This window comes from Protopterus annectens, chromosome 8.part1, assembly GCF_019279795.1.
Source record: "Protopterus annectens isolate FY-2018-M chromosome 8.part1, PAN1.0, whole genome shotgun sequence".
In the NCBI taxonomy this organism is placed as follows: domain Eukaryota; kingdom Metazoa; phylum Chordata; order Ceratodontiformes; family Protopteridae; genus Protopterus; species Protopterus annectens.
Window position 1 is genome coordinate 399,521,067 of NC_056742.1, and position 25,132 is coordinate 399,546,198.

The following is a 25,132-nucleotide window of genomic DNA, read 5'->3' on the forward strand; positions in this document are numbered from 1 at the left end:
TTTGTCTTAGATATTGCATACTGTTACAGGTCTTGTCTTTCCTTACAGTGACCTCAAAACATAGAGGAGTGATTATTAATTTAAGGAAAACAGTAGCAGTACTTCAACACATTTTGTATGTCAGTAGGAAGCAAGGTGAGGTCTCTTCTTTCTAATCTTTTCTACTGTTATTTCTATGTGGAGGTTGGAAGATATTACTAAAGCCACTGAATGTGAGGTTCTGATCAGACAAGACCCTCTATATCCTGATTTATAAGTTACATTCAGTGTAGTACTTTCTGCATTTACTATGTTTAACTACACTACTGTGATTTGTTTTCTTATAGTGTGATTTGTTTTCTTTACACTGTGTTGTACTTGTATTTTGCTTTTAACTGCACATTAAAACTTGAAAAGAGACCACAGCTCTGTCTCTTGTGAGTCAGACACAAATTTTTCCCACTGTCCCTCCCGGTCACTGATATTCATAGGTTCATAGGTGTGTACTAGGCTAATGGCCCTGGAGCCTATATAAGCCTAGCCCAAGAAGATCCCCTGGCATCATGCCACCAAAATTTAGTTCCCAGTGCCCCTGTCAAGCAAGGCCACTGAAGTAATTCCCGGGGTGAACTTCCTATTGCCCATCCACTCGTCAAGATTTCTGTTAAAGAGGACCAGTGAACTGCTCTGCCTGACGTGAATGGGAAGTTTGCTCTAGAGTACGGGAAGTCTCTGGGTTCTTAAATACCACTGTCTTTTTAGTTGCCTGCCCCTTATTTTAATTTGACCATATATCTCATTTCCTGTCTGCTTTTACTGGCTGGTGTGAATAAGCATAAAATTATCATTTTGTGAAATCACTCCCTTGCAACTATTGAAATTGATTGGCCATCCTACTGTATTCCATAGTACCAGATTACAAAAGTGACCATCCCCTTTCAATCTATGTTGCTGTTTTAAAAATAGTGACACTCCACTAAAACTTAATTTTAGACAGGTAAAACCTACTTTCACATCTAACTCCTCTAGCGCACACTGCATTGTTTAGGATAAACATTTTTTTCATCTTACCTTTAAGCATCTACTGCAAGACCACCGGGTACTGGAGAGCCCACATTCTGCCTCCCAGTAGTCATCTTGGGATTAGTGCTTCTGTTTTCTCCTGGTGAGAGTAGGAGTGCAGTTACATTATTTCTTGTAGACTGCTGATCACCAGAAAGCTTAATAACTGATTTATATGTGACAGCTTAGAATCTGTGCTTATATTCTGATCCTGGTGAGAGTAGAAGCAGAGTGTATTGATTCCTGACTCTTTCTGGTTGGAGAGTGAGTGTGTGTGCTTAACGTACCTGATTGGTCCAGTTGCTATTCGAGGCATCTACCAGAAAAAGGCTACAAGCCTGCAGACCCTTGCATCATCTAGGACAAGACTGTGGATCACCAAACAGGCCGTGGCCTGCTTCTCTTCTTGGGATTGGTGCTAACATTTTGTTTTGGTGAAAGGAGAAGCAAAGGAGCATTGTGTCTCAACAGAGTGAAACTGTGCTGAGACCAGCATTAGTAGTAGCCAAGCAGTAGCCATTCATGCAACTCCCTTCTTTTCATCATTCTTGACAAGCTAATTCTTTATTTTCCAGTAAGTACTGCTTGATTTCTTTCTAACTTCAGAATATCTGCCTAAATACTTCATCCTTAAATTTTCAGGGTCTACATATTAGTTTCCCCTCAAGTGTTTAGCAGTTCTTTGTACAGACTCAGACACATTAAGTGACATGTTACTGTAAAATAAATATATAAAGAAACAGCTCCAGTACTTAATAATAACGACTATCCCTCCTGGCATGCCTAAAAGTCACATCCCTGTACTTTCTCCTATTAACCTTGTGAACTTGGGCATTCTGAGGCAGTGTAGAACTCCCACATGTACACAGACAACTCTCTCCTCTTACCTCCCAACACTCAGACTTGTGAGAGATGCACAAATCGGAAGCCAGGCACTCTCAAGCCAAGACTGGAATAGCTGGTCAAGAGGAGAAGGTCAACACCTGTACCACACCACATACAACACATAGCCCTCCAGAACACCAACCATCACAGCTCTCACATAAAAACACAAGAAACACACACACCTTCATGGAGGCTTTCAATAGAATTCTACCCAAACAGCAGAGACCTCCAAGGCAGAAATGCACTCAACCACCACAACACAGCACAAACCACAACACACATAGCTCACCTATTACAGTGTGCCCCTCAACCTAAGCCCCTAAGTCAAAACAGCTTGCCCAATACACTAATCATAGTTGACTCGATAGTGAGGCACATTGATGCCCCACTCACCAGGTTGAATAAGGATAAAGGAACAGTCAGCTGTCTATCAGGTGCCAAAATCTGATGCATTACACACACTCAGGTCACCCCAAAACAAGTACAAGTATGACTCTGCCACTGTCCATGTGGGTGTGAATGACCTGAGATGCACCTCCCTGGACTACATAACAAGAGACATGGAGGAGATCTTGGATTATGTGGCTCAGGCAGGTATGACCCTAGCCCTGAGCAGCATCCTACCATTGCCCAGAATGATACTACAGTACAAGCAAAAAATGATTGACTTCAACAACTGGCTAAGTTTCTGGTGTCATTCTAAGGTGATCCAGTATCTGTCCGCTTGGGATGACATGACTGACAGACCTTGATGCTTTGCCAGAGATGGCTTGCATCTGCACCCCTGGGTTTCTGGATACTGGCTAAGGCTCTTGCCACCCCTATTGTGCCTTTTTTATGTGATGTTCCAAAGACCAAATTACCACCATAACAGCTATAAATAAATGCAATTTGAGGGTCATGCTGCTCAATGCTAGAAGTCTAAATCTCAAGATGCACTTGCTCAAAGCACTCCTAAAAATGGAGAACATCGACATTTGTGCTGTAAAAGAGACTTGGTTTAAAGCAGCAGAAAGCACCTCTGTGCTACCAGGCTATAACTCATTCCACTCATTTCACACCTTTCAGCTCCAGAATATGGACTGAAGCTCCAAAGGTGGTGGTGTATCCATATTCATAAAGGATATGTACACCTCCAGACTAGTAGCCCAGCATAACACACCTGAGATACTTCAGGTACAAGTAACACTGGATAAGATGGTGATTCAGGTCGTAGCCTGCTATAGGTCCACAACCATGTCCCAAGACTCTCACTCCACGTTCCTAAGCACCCTGAAAACTATTAGGGTCCAACCCAACACTCTCGTACTAGGTGACTTCAACTACCCCTCCATCAACTGGGAAAACTACTCATGCACCAATACACTGGCCCAACGCTTCCTGGAATTCATCAATTCCAGTGCCCTGGACCACCTCATTCTTACCCTCAGTAGATGAACCAACATCCTTGACCTGGTTATTACTAACATGGGCAACTGTTGCTCTACACCAGTAGTCAATTCCTCCCTGGTTAGATCCAATCACAAACTAAGCACCATGGAAATCCACATCTCACCCACACCCCCTGCAAAGGTAACCACCATGAAAAACTTCTCCAAAGCTGACTTTGGGCTCCTAAAATCAGAGGTGGCTAACTTCTCGGCACCCATGGCAATGGAAAATAGATGCATGACTGCCAAATCATACACCAATGCACTGTACAAACACATACATAAATGCATGGCACTAGCCATATCCAACAGAACCAAGACACTGTCCTCCAAAAAAAGGAAGCCAATCTGGTGGTCCCCTGCCATTAATAAACTCTACAACAGAAGGAAGAAACTGTTGCAGAAAGAGGTGAACTCCCAAGACTGGAAAAACTCCCTTATTAGCCTCAACAAAAAGTTGAGAGCCCTCATCAACACATCTAAAGCCAGCTATGAAGGCAGAATTGCAGTAGATACTAAAAACAACCACAAAGCCTTCTATAGTTATATCAAGAATCTCCACAGCAATACCCAGGTTTGCTCTGAATTACTGCACAATGGTACCTCCTATACTGAGCCAACAGATATTGCCAACATACTGGCCAACAGATTCAGTGCCAACTTTACCCCTCTCTCCCCCTCTAAAGGACCAATCACAATACCAGAGGAATGTCAGGCACCCAGCATTACTGCAGCACAGGTTAAAGCTGCATTGTCCAAGGCCAAGAATACAGCTTCCATGAGACTCGACAATATCTCTGGGTGGATTCTACAAGCACTACAAAGTGAACTGGCACCACATCTGTGTGCCATGTTCAATCACAGCCTCACCTCAGGCTTTGTCCCTACAGAATGGTGCACTGCTACAGTCATCCCTCTCCATAAATGGGTAGCAACTACAGACCCTAGGAATTATTGCCCTATTAACCTGACGAGTCTGATATGTAAGGTTATGGAGCGCATCATTATCGACCTAATTAAGAAGTATATAGGAAATCTTCAAACCCTAGATCCCACGCAGTTTGGTTTTGTGAAAGGTAGATCATGCCTGCTCAAGTTGGTTGACTTCTTTGAGTTAGTCACCAGAGCTGTGGATGAGGGCAAGGCAGTTCATACAGCCTACCTCGATCTGGCGAAGGCCTTTGATACCATTCTCCACTCGAGAATTATTGATAAACTCACCAAACTAGGCATCAATCCCTATATCACTAGGTGGGTCACAAATTGGCTCACAGATAGAACCCACAGTGTGAAAGTAGTGGACTCCCAAGTCAAACTGCCAAACAGTCATGAGTGGAGTCCCACAAGGATCAGTCCGGGGTCCTCTCCCATTTGGCATCTACTTCACAGAAGTCCAGGCCAACATGGAGGGACTCCGGCTTATCAAGTTCACAGACAACTGCAAGCTGGGACCCATTATTAACTCCCCAAGTGATGTAGACATCCTACAGAAAGGCCTCACTGATACCAATGACTGGTATTGAAACCATGGCCTTAAGCTTAATGCCAAAATATGCATTGCCATCCCCTTTGGGAAATCTCAGTTCCCATTAATTACTACATCAATGGGAGACCACTGAACACTGAAGGTGTTATAAGAGATGTGAGGACACAGGTTGACAGCAACCTCTCCTTCGACCACTGCATTGCCACTGTGGTCAGAAAGTCCTTCTATGTGGTATATCTCATAACAAAGGGTTTTGCATCCAGGAAGAAGGAGATCATCATCTTTCTCTACTCTTCCCTCATTAGGCCAATCATTGAGTATAATGCCACATTTAGCATGTACCTCACTAGAGAGATGCAGCAGCTAGAAAGGCCATAAAAGTACCTCACAAAGAGGATCCTAGGCCTTAAACACATGTTCTACATGGACAGACTTAAAAAACTCCAGCTATTATCTGTCTCATATCATCTACTAAGAGACGATCTCTGCTTGACTTACAAAGCCATGTCTGACCCAGCTCTGTTAGAAATGCAATATCTAAGGAAATCCCAATCCCTCCATACCACATGCTCCAGAGACCTCAACCTCATTACCACAATCAACAGAACATGCTGGAGGGACAGGTTCCTCACCCAGAGACTGCCCATGCTATGGAACAGACTTCCGATAAATGTCAAGCAGAGCACCTCACTGGCCCTCTTCAAGAGAAATCTTGATGAGTGGATGGGAAATAGAAAGTTCACCCTGGGATCACTGCAGTGGCTGTACTTGATAGAAGCACTGGGAACTAACGTCGGGTGGCACAATGCCAGGGCACCTCTCTGGGTTAGGTTTGTAAAGGCTCCAGGGCCATTAGCTTAGTACACACCTATGAAGCTACATTACTGTATCAGTTGTCACAGTTTCTCTACTTTATGTAGATACTTGTGCTTTTCTTTCTATGTTATGACATGCTGTCCGGTCTCTTTCTACTTAAGTATTACTTGTACTGCTTGCTTTATATTGCACTGCTTCCTGAACACCCAAAATAATAACCAGTTGCAGGAGCAGCCTTGGTGCAGCCATAAGCTAGAATAATTTCACATTTGCTAGCACAACCATTATGGAAGTCAAGTGCAATTAATAATCACTGTCCTCAATGAATCGCTCTTTGACAGAAAAGTGTCAGTAACACCTTAGCTAATACCATATTTAAATTCTATAGTGTGGGGAAAAAAACTGCAGCTTTCTTTTTTTTTTTTCATCTACTAACTTCTTGAGTTTTTACAGAGACACTGTTAGTAACATACATACCATTATTACTTATAAAAACAGAGATCTGCTATTTCTATACACTGTATTGCAATATTCACAAAATTAAAAGAAATTGCACTAAAGCTGTAAGCCAAATGTTACGGCTAAACTTAAACATTCTGTTTTATAAAGACAAGTGCCCTTTCTAATAGCAACTGGAACATGTAGTATTATATAACAAGAAATGAATAGCACAAGTATGGCTTAATATGTGGGAATTTTCTCAAAGGTCTGCCTAGTACTAAACAAAGGGTCATGAGACAGTCTTATATTAGCAGCAGTAAAAGTGAGGGGGGGGCAAGCACTGCTAAAACATGAAATACAAAATTCAGTTGCTCTTTCTTACTACAAAATACACAAGCTGTAGCCATGTGTGTGCTGCATACAAGAAACAGCACAATGCCTTGTAGACCTAGTGATGCAACATAGTGAAGAAAAATATGTCTACCATAAAATTAAGGTACCTGAAACATGCTAATCAACACAACAACAGAAGAGGGCTAATGTGCAATATGACCTATCCTGCAAATTGACATTGTTGAAATGCTATATATGGAGCGCCTGCCATAACCAACCTACGAGTCTCACTTAGTTCTAAACTTGAATAGTGCTATAATAAAGTTGACAGATTTGCATGCAACAATCATTACTGGACACACCACTGTTTAGCACTAAAAACACTTTACTGGCTCATACTTCCTCACCACCTTTCTTATACTCAGCTCACATTAACTCATAAAATCATCCATACCCTATCTGCCTGCCCAACAATTAGACCCCTACCCCAATGCTAGCCTCCAAATCATCCCCTTCAGTCAAATAATAAACAACTGCTTACCATCTACAAACCACAAATGGCTGCTGGGAACAGTCCCTATTCCAATAGTGCAGTTAGAACTTGAAATGGAATTTCTATAGCAGTCAGGCCTGTCATACACCTTCACCTCTTTAAACCACTGCTAAAAGACTTCATCTCTGCCTCCTGGCTTTGTCCCTGCCCCTCATCTGGTACATAGCATTCTAACACCCTTCATCACTGTTCTTATGCCTCCATTTAAAGTACTAAACTCCTCAACCTGATTATCCCCTTCTAATACCTCACTTTATTGTATTATATAAACTACTATGCCTACCTTTAATTAGCACAACCAAATTACTATTCCATCACTGCTTCTCTGTTAGCACTCAGACTTGCTTATCTCCTTTAATACCTCACCCTGTAGTATTTCTTAAATTACTCCTACCTGTCTTATACAATACTCTTCTGTCTGTAAAGTCACAGTACAAGGTTTGTAAATTTGTTTATGAATATCAATACAAATTTTATTATATTAACTATTATGCTATGCATTCAGTGAAACTGCATTATAGAATGTGTTATTATAAATATTTATTCATTAAATATGATACCTTGGAGTTTTTCTCCCCAGACCACTGCTAAAAAAAGGCACTTGTGCCCAGTTGGATTTTCCAAGTAAACAAATGTCAATAAATAAATAAATAAATTAGTTAAATAATTTACAGATAATGAAGCTTGATGAGCCAGTATAAGGCAGACTTTACTGAATCAGAGGCACACTAGCATTTCATAAATTGTATTTTTTATACCTTATAATACAGATGTACTATTTAGTGAAGTGAACACAAAGGACTATATATCAGAGAGGAGTAGTTTTGCAATAGCTGCGGTTGGGTTAGTTGAATGCTGTAACTTCTGAAGGTGAATGCTAAGAAATAATTATCTTTTGTTCTTGACATTAACTCTATAGTATGTTGTATCATGACTCACAGTATGTTCTTGGGGTTTTAAGCCTAGCAAGCTATGGGGCAATTGCTTTCATGTTAGTATGACCACCAGCAATATTCATGCATGTACAGAGTTTGGTGTTACTAAATACATGGCAACATCTGTGTGCAACATGCATAAGACATATATGACTTTGTGATCAACACAATCATACAACAGTACTCATACCGCTACTGCACGCACACACACACACACACACACACACACACACACACACACACACACACATAAACACATATGTTCAGAGAGAGTGTAGACATCATAACATCATTTCTGACATCAAAGCATATGCTCTGGTGGATGGAAAAGTAAAGGATAGGTTCTTTCACTTTTATTTTTTTAATTTCTAATATGTTCTAAGCAAGCTAAGCCATACATTATAAAATGTTGTGCACAGCTTGAGATTATGCACGATTAAATCAGTTAACACAAATGTCAACTATTACTGTTCAAAAGGCAAACAATAATGCCCAACAGAGTATGTGTTATTGTATAAATAATGCTCACGCAGGGATGCTCTGAGACCTGATGTCCTCAGAGAGTGGGATTAGAGAATATGCTATTTTTTTTAATTAATATATTTTACATCCAAAAATATAAGTTTGGTAAGTATTTAATATCTACACACATTCTCCCTCACACACACAAACATTCAGTTGCAGTGTACCTTTAAAAACACATGATTAAAATCAGTTAATAATACCAGCCATTAAAACTTTCTCCATACCACTCAGCTATCCAGGTTTTCAAAGAATGTCCAGATTTTGCCTCAGTTTTCTTGCATGTTCCTCATAAACCTTTTGATTTGTTAGCAAATAATCAGAGATTGCAGTAACTAAGTAATGACATACATATGAGTTTCAGACTTCATTGCCTTCAGAAAATTAATGCTAACACGAATCCTGTTATTCTAGCAACTTTCTAATTTTATATGAGTAATATTTAAAATATGCCCCTAATTTTGAGCCTTTGTCCAAACATTATGTCAGGCTTTGTCCAGATATCTTAAGTGAACAGGTTGAGAGGAATGCATACCTATTCATTTTAAATAACTGCTGCAGTCATGATCGATCGCTCTATCTCTCTTGCACACCCACAATTCCACTTTCGTGCACACAAAACATATTGACACACACACTGACAGAAAAATAAACACACACACTTTTCTATGTTTTTTTTAATCTGTTTTTTTTTTTGTTTTGTTTTTGTTTTTTTTGTTTTGCTTTTTTTAATAAGTGTAAAATAATGGACACTGTTAGCTTTCTTACAGTCTGTACTCCATGGCAGATTAATATGTTGCTGTGAATTTGTGGACTCATTTTTCAGTCCCCGTTATCTGTACATTTACACCCTGATGAAGAACATCCATTCTCCAATCAGAGTGGTGATTACATGTTGCCCATGTTCTAGTAATCATGGGGCAATGATTTTCATATCAACATGTAGAGCATTTAGTAAAAGCTCAACTTTTCCAAATTTAGTAAAACATGATAATTTAAATCATAAAGTAGGAATGCTGAGACATGAATTCTGTGTTTTAATAAAATGTTTATATCACTTCACCAATATCTTCAGCACAGAATAACGAATAAAAAATCAAGGATACTGATTTTCTATTTTTTCTGAGAAAATATTGGTAAATCTTGAATTTTGACTGTCTTAGTTTTGAAAAACATGGGATTTTAATGGAATTTGGGATTCTAGGCCAGAGGATTCATTGACAAAAATCTGTATTTTCCTCATATTTACAACTTATAATACACCTTGGTGTATTGTTTGTTTTGTACAGATATATTTACATGTACTAAACTTGAAGAAATCATGGTAATGATTGGAAATTAAAGATCATGAGTATAATTTTCACATTTCATGTCATGAAAATGAAATTTCATTTTTGTAAGATCTGTATATCATTATCCCTGGAGATAAATAACCGGTAACAATATCTCAAGGCACATACATATAAGTTGTTGTTTTAAAGTGTTTTATAGCTCATATTTGCTGTTTGTTATTTAGACCAGAAAATGTGTGATCTCCTTTGGAAAATATCACTTCCCTCCATTTGGAGTCAGTCTGGTACATGTAGCTGACAGCTTGATATGGATGGGATGTATGATAAAATGACCGTAAATCAAACTGTGCTGTAACATAGCCATGGCATCAACAAGTGAGTACATCAAGGACCTGATATCACTACTGTGATGCAGACACCGTTTTTTTTAAATGATCACAAAAAATAGCAATGACATACCAGATGGCCTTTACATACTGTGTATTTGAAACATAACTTTAGCTCATTAATCAAATAATACTGCTCGTACTTCATTAATATTAGAAATGCACTGGAAATGATTTTTGCTTTAGGTACAGCAGCAATTCCTAGCAAAACATGGGGGGGCACCCCATAGTATGGTTATATCAAAGCATGATTATGATCTCTAGGTGTTTTCAGGTAAGAAAGTGTCCAGCTTCAGAAACACAGCATATATGACATTCCTAAGAAAATTCAATTGGTTGTGAAATGCAAACGTGCTGCATAATGTATGCCCTTTGAAATATGCTTTTTTTCCAAAACATGGATTTACTTAACTGAAAACCACAACCATCAATCGGTGTGTTGTATGCTCATATGAAGCACTACAGATAATCACATCTTGCTTGTATGAATTAATCAGACAGAATAGACTATTGATTCACTTACCAGCTTGCATATACAATGACATGCATGCACATAATATAGAGACAGAAAGATCTACATAGATATACAGATACAGGTTGTCGGCAAGTGGAAATGCTGTAAGTATAGCAGTGCTTGTATTAATACAATAAATAACTAGTTGAAGAAGTTGCCAGCAAGGAGCAAAACATAATATGCTTACTCTTTGCTCCATTTCCTCTGATGTGACACTTTCAGTTCTGTCTGCGTCTTCCTTTGGTTCTCTGACCACAGGAAAGGCTGACTACAGATGAAGTCTGAAAAATAAAATAAGGTGATGGGAAAGAGGGGAATATCAAGTATTACATTTCAAAGAGTTGTATGCAGGTAAGCTAGCACACACACACACACACACACACACACACACACACACACACACACATACACATATTTATTTATATATATTTATAGACAGATAGATATGTTTGTGTGGGCAAAGTACATCCATCTGGAACTGACAGTCCATGAATTACACAAAATTATTGTATTTATTGAGGGAGCATACATTAAATGAAACTAGAAGTCCAAAAAGTCAAGAGCTTAACACTTTCCGCAAATGAGCTAAGGATAAAGTGCACTGATATAGTCTTTTTTATTATATTCTCAGCTTTACTGATGCAGCAGTAGGTCTGAACCATAACTCTGGTGGACTGGGGCACACTTTGCGCAGAAGAGCATGAATTACAGGCGGCATGCTTACCACTGGAAAGTTAAGTAAAGTGTTTCAGCGTCTCTGGTCATTCAGCATTTCTAAACCCCTAATATACAGTCTCTAATATGTATTAGGGTGGGAATTAAATTAAAACACTTGTGTTATTCTAGTAAGCCCACCATTCTTCTTCGTCACACACACACACACACACACATTTACACTGGAATGGATTAGATGCGGTTTAGAGCCTGCTAAGGAAGACGAGTAGATTGTAAATGCTGCAACTTCGTACAAAATATACTTATCACGTAGATGCGCGCGTGCGCGTTACAAGCCTGTAACCCAACAAATAAGCTGTACGGAGCTGTTCGCCAAAAGCACGGTTCATCCGTACTGCCTGTTATTTATTACAACATTCTCTCGATTTTTACCCCCAGAACCACAAACAATGCAAAAAAATAAAGGCAAAGACCCCGAAATAGGTACATTTTTAAATGTTGTTACTATCAGCTTAGAACTTCTCAAAATACCTTCCAGTTTGAATTATTCACACTAACTATAATCTCGGCGGTTTAACAAAAAATAATAAAATTTTGTACCATTAACAGGGCAAAAATAAGAGGCTAATTTCTGAACGTTCTGAAAAATCAAGGACACAGTTGGAAAGTATTTGTTGGCATATCTCTCAACGTCTACGTGCAAATAAATCTGAAAAAAAAAATAATGGGGGGGGGTGGGTAAGAGTCCAAAATCAGGGGCGGATTTTAACTATTGTTATCAACTTAGAATGTTACCAGAAAAAAAGAGTTTGCATTACCATGCATTTCCTGAAGGATATGAAGTCTGAAACTTAAATCTATGTCATTTGGTTACTTTAATCCTCAATGATTCCTCAGAAAACCATAAACTGTACTAAAAACAGACCAACAAAATGAGGCCAAAATCTGGACATTCTGCGAAAATGTGGACAGCTGAGAAGTATGTTTGGAGCATATCCCTCAAGTGTACATTATTATGAGGAACATTCTTCACTTGAGTTGTAAAAAGTCTGTCTTCCTCGCAGTTCCACATTGGAACGGTCTGTCACACAATTGGTGTTAAGAATATTTTAGCTAATATCCGTGATAAATACGGTTGAATCATATTAATTAATCAAGTATAACGTAACATATTTAACCATACTGTGAGCTTCCGGTGTTGAAGTTGTTAGCTATTAATAAATATTCCATATTTTGCCCTTGTGCTCCACATTATGAGAGGTAGTGTTCCAAATTCTGGGACTAGACGGTCAAGAGCTATGATCTGGGTACAATAAATTATATGAATTATATTAAACAATGCATGGCATCAACAAAATTAAACTGAAAGGGGTAACAACCGGGCTATTATTTTCGGTGTTCATTGAACATATTACTCACTCTTGAAAGACAATCTTATTTCTAGGTTTTATATGACCACTTCATATGTCCTTCCACTTTATTTGTGTACTGGTCCTAAGTCTGTACTTCTATCATTAGGTGCATATTTTAACTTTTGTGTGAGAGTCAAAACCCATGCATTTTCCCCACATTTGTTTTATCTTGTTCCGTGAAAAGCTGACGCTAAAGCCTATCCTTGAAAAAAATGAATAAAGCAATGGAACTAATGCTAGACGAGACGCCAGTCGTTTGCTATATGCACATGACCTCACAAACACTTACTGTTCTTCCCAAACCTACCGGCAATTTGGAGAAAACCAGAGCAGCCAACAGCGAAACTCCCACATGGACTCAGGGAGGACAAGAAATTTTGCAGACAAGGCAGCAATGTGCCCTCCTCCCTTCTTTCCACGTACACACTGATTTAACACAACACCAGCATTTAAAACTGTGGCATCTCTTTAAGAAAAATAAAAGCCAGTTTTAATTGCAGTAAAGTAAAGTAAAATTCAATGTAAATATTCACACATATATTACATTATCATAAAATTTCAGTATAATTTATGGCGATCCGTATGGGCATATTAACAAGGTTTAAAACACCAAGCATAAAAACGTCCATCAGCCCGAAATCCCGCAGTCATCCCTAGTTACGTACAAGAAGCAAGAAATTATTTTCCTGTGGTTAGCTTTAAAGTATGCATTTTCAAAATGCAATCATTATCTTACAAAAATGTTCTTTCTTCTGACTCTTTCTTCGTGGCACAATATACTTAGGAATTCATTTTTCAGTACAGACCTAGCTAAAACTTAGGTTAATTATATTAAAAATAAAATAAGCAGCATTTTTAAATGGTTATATAGTTTAAAATTAACATAAATGCACCCCAAAAGAATGTATTCCAAGTACTGGAAACAATTTGTAAACAATTATTCTAATGAATTATTACACGATGTGGCCTTTGGCTGCAACAAAATACAGTATGCCTCAAAGCGGACATAGACAGGCCTATAAGCAGATCTGAGCGCGAGACTCTTTGTAAATTGTATAAAAGTTTGTTGTCCAGAGCTCTTGTGCAGCTGCTTGTCATTCTAATGTCCCCAAAACTGGCATTTCTGCGTCCCAATCAGTCATTTAAAGAGGGAATACCAGAAATCCAGAAAATGTAGAAAACTTCCAGCCACCCATTAAGTTTCCTTTCTCTAGTTTTAAGTAAGCTCGGTCTCCTTTCTCCATCTGAATCAGGACTCCATTGCTGGCAGCTTCTCTTGTGACATCTTGATCGCCTGCAAAGGCCGAGATTACTGGCCATCCATTCAGCATGAGACTTACCTATAAAAAAAGAACAGTCGTTACTATTAATAGAGAGACCAAGAGCCAGCCATACAGGCACGCATATGTTGTATTTTCAAATGTGTAATGAGAAAATTCTGGTCTACCAAGAGCCAGGTTTCCAAAAATCCTTCCGCCCCCAATCCAACATTCCTGCCCTTTTAGTACACTACATCTTAAAGGCCAGCTGCATAGCTCTAAATAGTACAGATTTTCGCAGAATGTCCAGATTTTGTCTTGTATTTTTGGTCCGTCTTTCATAAAATTGTGGTTTTCTGGAAAATTACTGACAAATCATTAAAGACTGAAGTTAAGAAATAATGTCAGACATTTCAGTTTAAGACTTCGCACCCTGCAGAAATGTCATGCTAATACAATACCTGTTATTCTATCAACTTTCAAAGTTTGTAAGGGCAATATTTAAAATGTGCCCCTATTTGGGGTCTTTATCCCACTTTTATTTATTATATTACAAATGCTGTAAAGTACACATATCATACATTTCAACTTTTAGCTCAAGAAATCTGGACAAAGCCTGACATAATGGGGGCAAAGACCCAAAATATAGACAGATCTTAAATATTGGTCTTATAAACTTAGAAAGCTGATAGAATATTAGGATGTGTCTTAGCATTCATTTTTATGTAAATTCTGAAGTCTGAAACTGAAATGCATTTCATTATTTAGCGACTTAAATCCTCAGATCATCCCAGTGATTTGCCAAAAAAAACACATATTTTATGAGAAACCGACCAACAATACGAGGCAAAGCCTTGACATTCTGCGAAAATCTGGACAGTTGAGAGACGTGAATACATATTAATATAAGGAGCATGCACCTCTTTAAGCACATTTACCTTCTCTTCTGTCTGAGTACAACTTTATATCGTCTTTTTAAACCATTTTATCCATCCTTTAAGTTTTATGGTAGAATTTGTAATGCATTTAATGCTGGATGGATATGGCATTGCGGCCCGTTGCAAGATACCATATTATGGACCTTGTTTGCATTTTGTCCAAAAGTGGCAAGACATTATTAACGAGTGCATTCAGTTTTAAGTTTTTATCGAACCTTACAGACAAAACAAAATGTGAACATAAAACATGGGTCTGGTTAATAAATATAAGGATAGCTTCATTTGTGGGCCATTTACGCCTAACCAAGTTCTCAAAACATTAGACTTCAAACTTGTACCTCGAGTTTGTGAGGTAAACACCGTAACCATTATTCCAAACCCTGTGCATGTTACAACAGAAATAATGAAAAATACCATAAACAATTATCTACAACATAGCAATTATATAATCTGATAGTATTCAGACAAATGGGGTTCAGCTTGGGAATTTCAGATATATACCGCAATGCTCTCAGCCACGAGAAGCTCACAAAAAGAGTTGTGGAACTGTATACTTCACCATAAACAGGTACTCAGTGTATTTTTCCTTCAGCTATCCATTCCCCTTATGCCTAGACGTCGAAGTCTCTCAAGTAAAGAATCGAACTTTTCTTAGAAATGTTTGATCTAAAACAGACCATATTTGCAAACAGATGCAGTGTTATTAACTTTTTTATCAAAAGGAATGATGTCGTTCTTATCCCTCAACGCATTAGTGTAAGAAATTTAGACAAAGCCTAGCATAATTGGGGAAAGGGCACCGAGACATGGATAACATTTGAACAGTGTTCATACAAACAGAAAGTTGCTGGAATAATAGGATTTGTGTTAGCATGTTTTTTCGGGGTATGAAGTCGGAAACTTAAGTGTATATCATTATTTAGTAACTTCAGACCTCAGCGATTTGCCAGAAAACATATTTTTGAGGGAAAGACCAAAAATATAAGGCAAAAATCTGGACGTAGTGCGAAAACCTGGAGAGCTGCTAGGTGGGATTCTTCTAGTAGAATGCATTTTGCCTTTGTTGGATCACACATGGATTTCTGCAATAATCATAATAACTAGAAAATGCTTCTTCTATTGAAATATGCATTATTTTTCTATTTTGCGTGGAGCACAGCTGCTCAGACAGGGACTCTACTGCAAGAAACTGTGAGAACTGGAACTAGTACTACTTCCTCCAAAATAAGTAAAAAGGATCATGACTCTCAGCCTTCCATCCAAAAAATAAGGAACACTGCCTGTCATAACGTGGAACAAATGGGCAAAATGTGGAACACTTACTAATGCCTTACTTACAGCTTAAACTATGAAACTCATATAATGGTTAAATGTGATTGTTTTTACTTATAGAATAGATCTTTTGATGAAAGAATATAATTCAGTTATATTTACCACTGACACAAATTAAAAAATTGCTAATGTGTGACAGACCCTTTCAATGTGGAACTTGGAGGAACATGAACTTTCAAGATCCCAAATGAGGAACGTTCCTGGAAATGAGGTACACTTGAGAGGTATGATTTATGATTTTAACAGAATTTTTATTTCAGCATATTCAGTCTGTGCTCACAAAACTTACCCCCACTGTAGATACATATGAGAAACGTGTCATTTATTTAGTTAACATGCGGTCAGCAGGGAGACAAATTCAGAGATATTGTGTGGTGTTTAATAAATAAATACTCATGCGGAATCTGAAACATTTAGTCTCATAACAAAGCAGCAAGTGCTTGGTACGGGTAATTGTTCTTACAACTGTTGTTATTTGAGTAATAACTTTAAACAGAGGAGTGACAGTGATTAGAAAGCGAGACCAGGTCATCTGAAAACGTAATTCCAAGTAAAGGATGTCTCAAAGGAATACATGATGTACACCCCATCTGCCAATATGCTGCTTATTAATGGGGGAATGAGCAGAACAAAACTGGGCATTAGCGGTAATGCTTAAAGCTTTCTTAATGGCTGTCACTAAGACATCGCAATGCTTGCTGCAAAAAAAGTACACCAATGTAAATGCTGCACATGCTTTTATGTTAAAGTAAATGCGCATGCAGACTAAATGCGTGCATGCAATGCAAGTAGCGTAACCAAAAAAGGATGTTTGTATCTACAGATAGAGATGGGTGGATATTGTATATGTGTTCGTAACTACTGACAGAGTGTAGAGATGAACGCCTAAGAATAAACAACATTGCTATGTTGTATACACACACACGCACAAGGCAATGCACAACTCTTTCCACACTGCAGTACTCCATAGTATGACCGAAAAAACAAAAGTGGAAACAAAAAGTTTTGCTATCTCAGTTGATTCCTTGGCGTATAAATGTGATCTGCTCATCAACCATAAGAGGATGTTGAGGAAAGCGTCATTAGGCCGCATCAAGAAACAGAATTACAAACAAGTTTCTGTGGGAAGGAAATTTTCAACATCAAACATCTAAACCCATAATACACAACCTGTGTCCATTTCATTATTATTTGAAATAATGATCTTGCTATATAAATAACGAAAAGGGCTGTGGATGGATAAAGAAACAATGAAAGGTGTAGGGAGGCAGAGCACTCAACGGTCCCCGAATTTTGCAACATCTCCGATTTTCCCTTGTCCCTGATGTATGTGTGTGTAGATATATATTTTTTGACATTTTGATAACTCGCAGTCAGTCAGTATTAATAGACAGCTATAAACGTCTTATTATGTAGAAAACGCACGGTAGATTTAAATCTGCTGTAAGCGAATTAAAATAATAGTTCAACGCTGCTCCCACTATAAGTCCATTGTCTATCAGTCTCTTTTTTAAGGTTTGTCTTTCCCTGTTTCTTGATTAAAGAGACTAAGAGATAAGGTCGTAGGCGTGTGTGTGCATATATATATATATATATATATATATATATATATATATATATATATATATATATATATATATACACACACACATATACACAGTATATACTGTATCGTTTCATATCACTGGCAATACATATTTACATTTAATTAGGACTATTCTCTTCAGTTATTTAGGTATAAACATTTAGTATCTTAAAATATGTGTACATTTGCATAAATAGCAGCAGATTCGGCAACACGTGTTTTCTCGTACTGTGTGTCCCGCCAGATGTTTCACATTTAGAGTGACTTTTACGGACGTTCGGGACCCGAAACTTATATCTATCTCTCCTCTGTCTCCATATGAGAGTGTGTGTGGGTGCGCGCACATAGATAGATAGTGTATGTATGTGTGTGTATCAGTTGCGGGACCCGAACTTCCAAATGTGAAAGATCTGGCGGGACACACACTGCACGTAACAAAAAAACACGCGTTGCGGAATCTGATGCCATGTATGTAAATTTACACTTATTTTAAGCTACTAAATGTTTATACCAAAATAACTGACGAGGATAATCCTAATTAAACGCAAATAGGTACTGTCAATAATACGAAATTCGTCTAAAAAAACAAATGTGGCACAGTGTGGAGGGGCTTAAAATTATTATCTTTGACTGCCATTCAAACAAAAAAAAATCGAGACTTCCCAAAATGCAGTCAAACGTCTTGTGTCTGGTGATGCTGCAGCAAAAATGCTGTGCTGCATCTTTTAATACATACAGGATGCACTGTTTCTGTAGCACAATCATCTTCATCAACCCCCTTTTATAAGGAACTGAGGTGTCGTAACAGCATTAGGTCTAGTTCACCAAATCACCCCGCGCTAATGTTTACACCGCGCATGCCTCTCAACTTTTAGAGTAAGAAATCTGGACAGAACCAACAATAATGGTGGGTGTGTGTGTGTGTGGGGGGGGGGGCAAAAGCCCCAAATCACGGACAGGTTTTAAATAATGTTCGTATAAACATAGAAAGTTGATAGGATAGCTTTTGCCTTAGCATGCATTTTTACTGAAGGATATGACAGCTGAAAATCAATTGTTTGTCATTTAATTACTTTAATCCGGTTATGATTTATCAGCAAAAGTCAAACTTTACGAGGAAGAGATCAAAAATATCAAGCAATAATTTGGACTTTGGACGCTCCGCGAAAATCTGGACAACTTGAGAGTCATCTTCTAAGATTTTAACTGGATTGTCTTACAAGTCAGACTCATATGTCTCAGTTTCCTAAATCAGAAAACATACTCAACATTTCGTAGAGAATAATCCGGATTGCGGTGTTGTTGCCCTAGCTAGAGGGTAGTGCTTTAAATTAACATTGATACTCTTCTGTTGGGCTTCGTTCTGGTCCTCGAGACGCGGGAGGTCGCGTTTCCCATGGCCACGTGCATATAGTGCGCGACCCACACAAACGTGACCACCTCCAAGCAGTCTTACGTAATGGGGGGCGGAGCTTCAGTCAGACCTCTAGTGGGCTTTTGCTGTACTGGACTCTGGAGAGACTGGGCAACTTAGTTTCCAGGGCTGAGGCCAGACTGGTTCCTCTACTATGTTTATGGATTAGCAAAGGCATCATGCCTTGCAGTTCTATATGAGTTAACTGTAGTTCTGACAGATTTAGGGTTACTGCAGTGTGGGTCAGCAGCCAGGCCTCTGAAGACTAAAGAAGGACCGCTACAGACATGCATCTCAAATGTACTAATGTATGAGGAATGTTCATCAATTTAAGTCTTTTAAAGTCCATGTTCATCGCAGCTCCACATCAAAAGGGTCCGTCGCACATTTAGTGTTCACGTTCCACGGTAAATAACACTGAATCATTGTAAATCATCCAAATAACTTTTTTTCAAGCATAACACATTTAACCATATAGTGAGCTTTATAGTTAAAGTTAATGGTAGTGTTCCGCAATTTATTGGCCGGGAAAGTCCGACTAGGTTCCATAGAGCCTGTTTTCAGCGGAGGCCCGAGGAGAAATGCTCCAGATGCATGTCTTTGGAATGTGGGAGAAAACCGGAGTACCCGGAGGAAACCCACGCGAATACCACACAGAAGGCACGTCCCCAGCCGAGAATCGAACCGGTGAACCGCTTGCTTCGAGGCGACAACTTTAACCACTGCACCGTAATTACTCGTACTTACTTGAGAGCTAAGCTAGAGGAATTGTAAGTGAATGGGTTGGTAGTAGTAATATAGAAGCAATGAGGTTTTACATTTTTAATGTGTGGTAATAAACACTATTGGAAATTAAAATGAAAGAAAACGGTGAAGCAGAATTTACTTATTAAGGTGTTAACCTGAGAAGTGTTGGTCTGTCTTGGGGGACCTTTCCAGTGTCAGGACCTGACGCCATAAAGGACGTGCACTATATACACCTATAGACAGGTTAGGGCAGCAGCCAGCCAACCAGCATGTTTTGGGTTGGTGGGAGGGAACACCTATATGAGGAAAAATGCATGCATGGTGGTGGGTTGGGGACTTGAAAACTGCACATAGAGTAGCCGCTAGGATGAAACCACAACCCCAGAAGTGGTAACATAGGAACATTAGCCATTGGGCCACTATGCTGATAGACAGTATAGTATTTATATAACACGGATGATGCTATTATTTTTCATCATGCATTTGTCATGCACTGCCCTCGATAAATACTTTTGAGAGATTAATGAGGCCAGAAAATGCAGTATGTAAAGATATGCGAAGGCTACAGGAAGGGGAGATAGAGAGTGAGAGGACTTGTTATATTTTAGTTTAAAAGTTCCAAGTTCATACAGTATTCTGAACAATTCTAAAATCACGTTTCCAGCATTCTGCCTACATCTCCCAGAAGAATCGGGGTCAAAAATAATCCGAGACAAAGGACAATTACACGTTTTAAATAGCTGCACCAATCAAAACAAATACTACAATCTGTAATAACACCAAACAGCATTTTCTTAAAAAAAATAATAAAACATTCCTAATTGCAAGGTCTGGTATGATTTATTAATTACGACCGTATTCTGCAACACACATCATACCTTCAGAAGGGACAGATCAGAGTTACGAGGGAAAACCAGTAACACAAATCTCTTAAAATCAGAAACATCTGAGCGATGCACTTCTGTCAAAGTGCCACAACACATTTTATTTTTATTTATTTTTTTCTTCTGGCAAGCAAGCTACGCTTCAGATATTGCTCTTATTACCCGCAACTCATCTCCAAATCACTGTAGTACCAGACATTAAGTACAAGTAAGCAGAAAATGAATATCGTCTGACCTGAATTGTTTGCCGATTGTACACTTTGACCACGTGAAAATTAAAACTGTAAATCCCTTTTCTTGGAGCAATAAATGTACTTCTCTCGGAGTCGAAGTTGTTCCCAACGTTCACTAAAGTCTGAAAGCAATGATATTAAAAATCACTTTGTAAACACCAACAGCAATAAAGTTAAAAATAGTAATACAGTAAGTACAATGTTTTTGCGTATCATAAAGATGATATACCACTAACATATAAAACTATGCAGTCTGCATTCACTGGCTTTGTAAATTTTATGTCTCAAATTGGGGAAAACATACCTACTGTTTGGGCATTTGGGAGTTACAGTTACCTGCAATTACTCAAAACATGCAGTTATTGTGCGCTGGTTCTTGAACAGGTATTGACTATTGCATTTATAGTTATTTTTTCTGATATTTTCTTTGCCATGAATTCATTTTTTTAGACACATCAATAATGAATCTATTCGTGCACGTTATTTTTATTAAACGGCACGCAGTCTGCCCTATCTTCAGAAGTGATTTTATTAAAATATATTTCATCCATCAATCTGTCTTTCATCTGCCCGTTCATCAGTCACCGTTAATCTAATAAACAGTCTTCGCCCATTCTTCTGTATATGCTCCCTAAATCCCAAATGGTAAATAATTTATTAAATAGGCTCACCACCCTTCAACATCCTCTATGACTTTTTACCTGATCGAAGTAGATGATCATGGTTCTGTTGCTCATTTCCGACGGTTCGTGGTTATTGTTCCTAACAGCAGAAAACGCCACCTTGGCACTGCCAGACCGAACCGAGATGCCCAAAGCTGTCCCAGTTGGATCGGACGCTGGATTGGAGTCACAAACCACTAGACACTTGCCTTCTAACACTATAGGTTCTGTTTCATTCTGCCCGCACACCACTCCAGCCATCCACACCACAGCCACGACAATTTCTAACATGACGACTTTCGAGCTGCTGGACAATTCCTGCTGAAGTCCTTCTTCTAATCCCCTTATCCCCCGATTACGCTCCGATCCAGTTTTTGAAGGAGTATTGATAAAGTTTCCGCACCAAATAAAAAATACGGTGTTGTGTCCCACCACTAATGCCTCCCCTCGATTTACTTTAAGGCTGAGTGAAATGACCCCAGAAGTGTACGACGCGCCCCCTGCCAAGGCTGAGCGGAGTGGAAATGCATAGCGTAGCGTCTGCTTGCAGCCGGTCTGAATTATTGATATGTGAGATATTAGAGCTGAAGCACAAAGGCGAGCTGAGCACTCCTCCCGCCCTGCTCGTTTCTGAGCGTCCCTCCGGGCCCAATCAGCGAAAGAGACAGTACCAAGGACCTCCAATGAGAGGCTTCATCGGCTTTTGGCACGCATGCCCGCTCTCTAGGTGTGAACAGGTGCAAGAAGTGCGCATTCAGTGTGGTGCGTTGCAGCAAATGGGGGTGCAGAAAACAAAGAAATTGCCAGTTTGGGGTTTAATTAGGCATCATGCCTCCCGCTAGAACATACACCTGTTGATTTACACGCACACGTGATATTAGCTGGGAACATAAAGTTCTGACTGATTCAAATGCGGCAACTTGCATACTTGCAGAGAAAAGCAAGAGAACACGAGTTTTTGCTGACATTTCACTTTTCAAGTGATACATTTCCTTAAATTTATGGCGAAGCACTCCGTCTTTTTCTGAAAGAAGTGATATGGTGTCTAGAGCACATTTATTAATAATTTATGAGTTGAAAGCTGTGAAAGCCACAGGTTAATAAATTGAAATGCATGGTTGGACTGCTGCCTGAATCCTTATTATTATGGTAGACCACAAGGTTGCCCATTTTATGCCCCTGGTGCCAATGTTATCAATGGTGGATGTAAATGACAATAAGAGTTGCAAAAAAAAATAAAATAAAAAACATGTACATATCTAAAACGTAATCCACTGCTGTAGGAACAATGAGGTACTCAAAGTTAAAAGTTCAAAGGACAAAGGTTTGTCCAGCAAAGAAGATGGCAGATGCTGTTCAGTAAACCCGTGATACAGAACAGGTCTCCTCCATCTCACAGTTTCCTAGTATTGGACACCTCTTTCGGAGAGGCTGTGTTTTGTTAAACTAAATTGGATTGCTGATGAAGACATGTAGAAATGTCATCTTAGTTCTGGGTGATATGATTTTAAATGTATTTAACCAATTTTTCAAAAATTTGGAGGCAAATGGTGTTTGAAATGGCCACAAGGTCTCTTGTATTCCCCATCAGTTTTTGACATATGTATTTGAGGTCCCAACTGCATATAGTAAAAGAGTACATTAGGACATTATAGATACTGTATGGTAGCTGCACATTTGGAAAATGACTCCATTAAATGTTGATAGGCATACTTGCATACTTTCTTGATGCATCTGTGTTTGTATGTGTGAGTATGTGTTATCCCTCTGGTCTGTTGACAAAAGCGAAATGTGCATCTTCCATGCTACACTTCACTAAGGGAAGACATTAAATCTTCTTGAATCTAACATACATTTAGTAACATCAGCAGGTTCATATTGAGCTCAGTACCTGTGTGACCCCTTTATAAATTATAACTATCACACGATGAACTGCTAGTGATAAAATGTAAATCACATCCACTCTACAAGTAAAACATTTTCTTTAAGTAGCGCTACCATTGACATCACACAAGAATTAGCTATCGAAAAAGGCACAATGCCTTTCACTTCCTTTACAAGATCATCTTCCTGAGCCAAGCAAAAGCAGGACATAAGAGATAATGCATTGTTTCTGAAATAAACCCCCATATTTCTAGAACTAATTCATTGCCACCACCACACATTCTAAATACTTACTCAGCATTAAAAGTTCTGATTTCTACCTTGACTTTTATTCTTTTACAGATATATCTGGGCATCAGTCCCTTTAGTCGCATGCTGCTAAATGTTGTCTTTTCTAATTTGCTTAAGTTTTGAAAAACATTTCTCTTTAATATATATAAACATATTTTAATCCCAGTTACCATGTGTTTGATATATATATATATATATATATATATATATATATATATATATATATATATATATATATCATAGGATCATGGGAGGTTACTAGTCTAATGGCCCTGGGACCCTTACAAGCCTAGCCAGCAGTTTATCCCCAAAAAGAAACTTCAGTCAGCACCTGTCACCCCTGTCAGTGAGGGACATAGGTGGAACCCTTGGGACAAATTAGTGGTTTCCCATCCACTCATCAAGGTTGCACATGAAGAGGGTCAGCAAAGTACTCTGTTTGACATGTATGGGAAGTCTATTCCAGAGATGGGGCAGCCTCTGGGAAACAAACCTGTCTCTCCAGCAGGTTTTGTTGATGTCGCATATGAGATTTAGGCCTTTCAAGCGGATATTGCATGAGGAATTAGACTTACAGATATGAAGCATCTCTAGTAGGGCAGGGTCCAATATTGCCTTGCAGGCAAGACACAGATCACCTCTGAGCAATGTGTACAATACAAAGTAGAGTAATAGTGATTTGAGCCTGTTCACATAGGACAGGTGTTGAAGGCCATGGATTCTCTTTGTGAGGTATTACTGTGGCCTTTTCAGTTGGTGCAGATGTTTGGAGAGGTGCATACCAAATGGGGCATTATACTCAATTATTGGTCTAATGAGAGAGGAGTACAGAGAGGTAACAACCTCCTTTTTTCTATCCCATTACTTATGAGATGAACCAAATAAAAGGCTTTTCTGACCACTGCCATTGCATGATGGTCGAATGTGAGATTGTTGCCAACTTGAGTACCCAGGTATCTCACCACAGGTTGTGAGCTTAGGGGGTTGCTATTGATGTGGTAATCAGAAGGGGCCCTGTTTTTGCTGAACGGTATGATAATACATTTTTTTTGTGTTTAACTTAAGGCCATGACTTTGGCACCAGTCATATGTTGCTGTGAGACCCTCTTGCAGTATGTTAACATCATTTTGTGGAGTTGATAACAGCACCCAGCTTACAGTCATCCACAAATTTGATCAGCC

At 38.8% G+C, this 25,132-nt stretch overlaps 1 protein-coding gene across 1 annotated transcript; it reads right to left on the reverse strand.

The window, feature by feature from the left end:
- Positions 1-13,188: 13,188 nt before the first annotated feature.
- Positions 13,189-22,359, reverse strand: CBLN1 (cerebellin 1 precursor). Its single transcript, XM_044081965.1, has 3 exons — positions 21,815-22,359; positions 21,116-21,235; positions 13,189-14,061 (listed from the first exon to the last, which is right to left on the reverse strand). The coding sequence occupies exons 1-3, from the start codon at positions 22,064-22,066 to the stop codon at positions 13,864-13,866; spliced, it is 570 nt and encodes a 189-aa protein (XP_043937900.1). The 5' UTR covers positions 22,067-22,359; the 3' UTR covers positions 13,189-13,863.
- Positions 22,360-25,132: the final 2,773 nt, after the last annotated feature.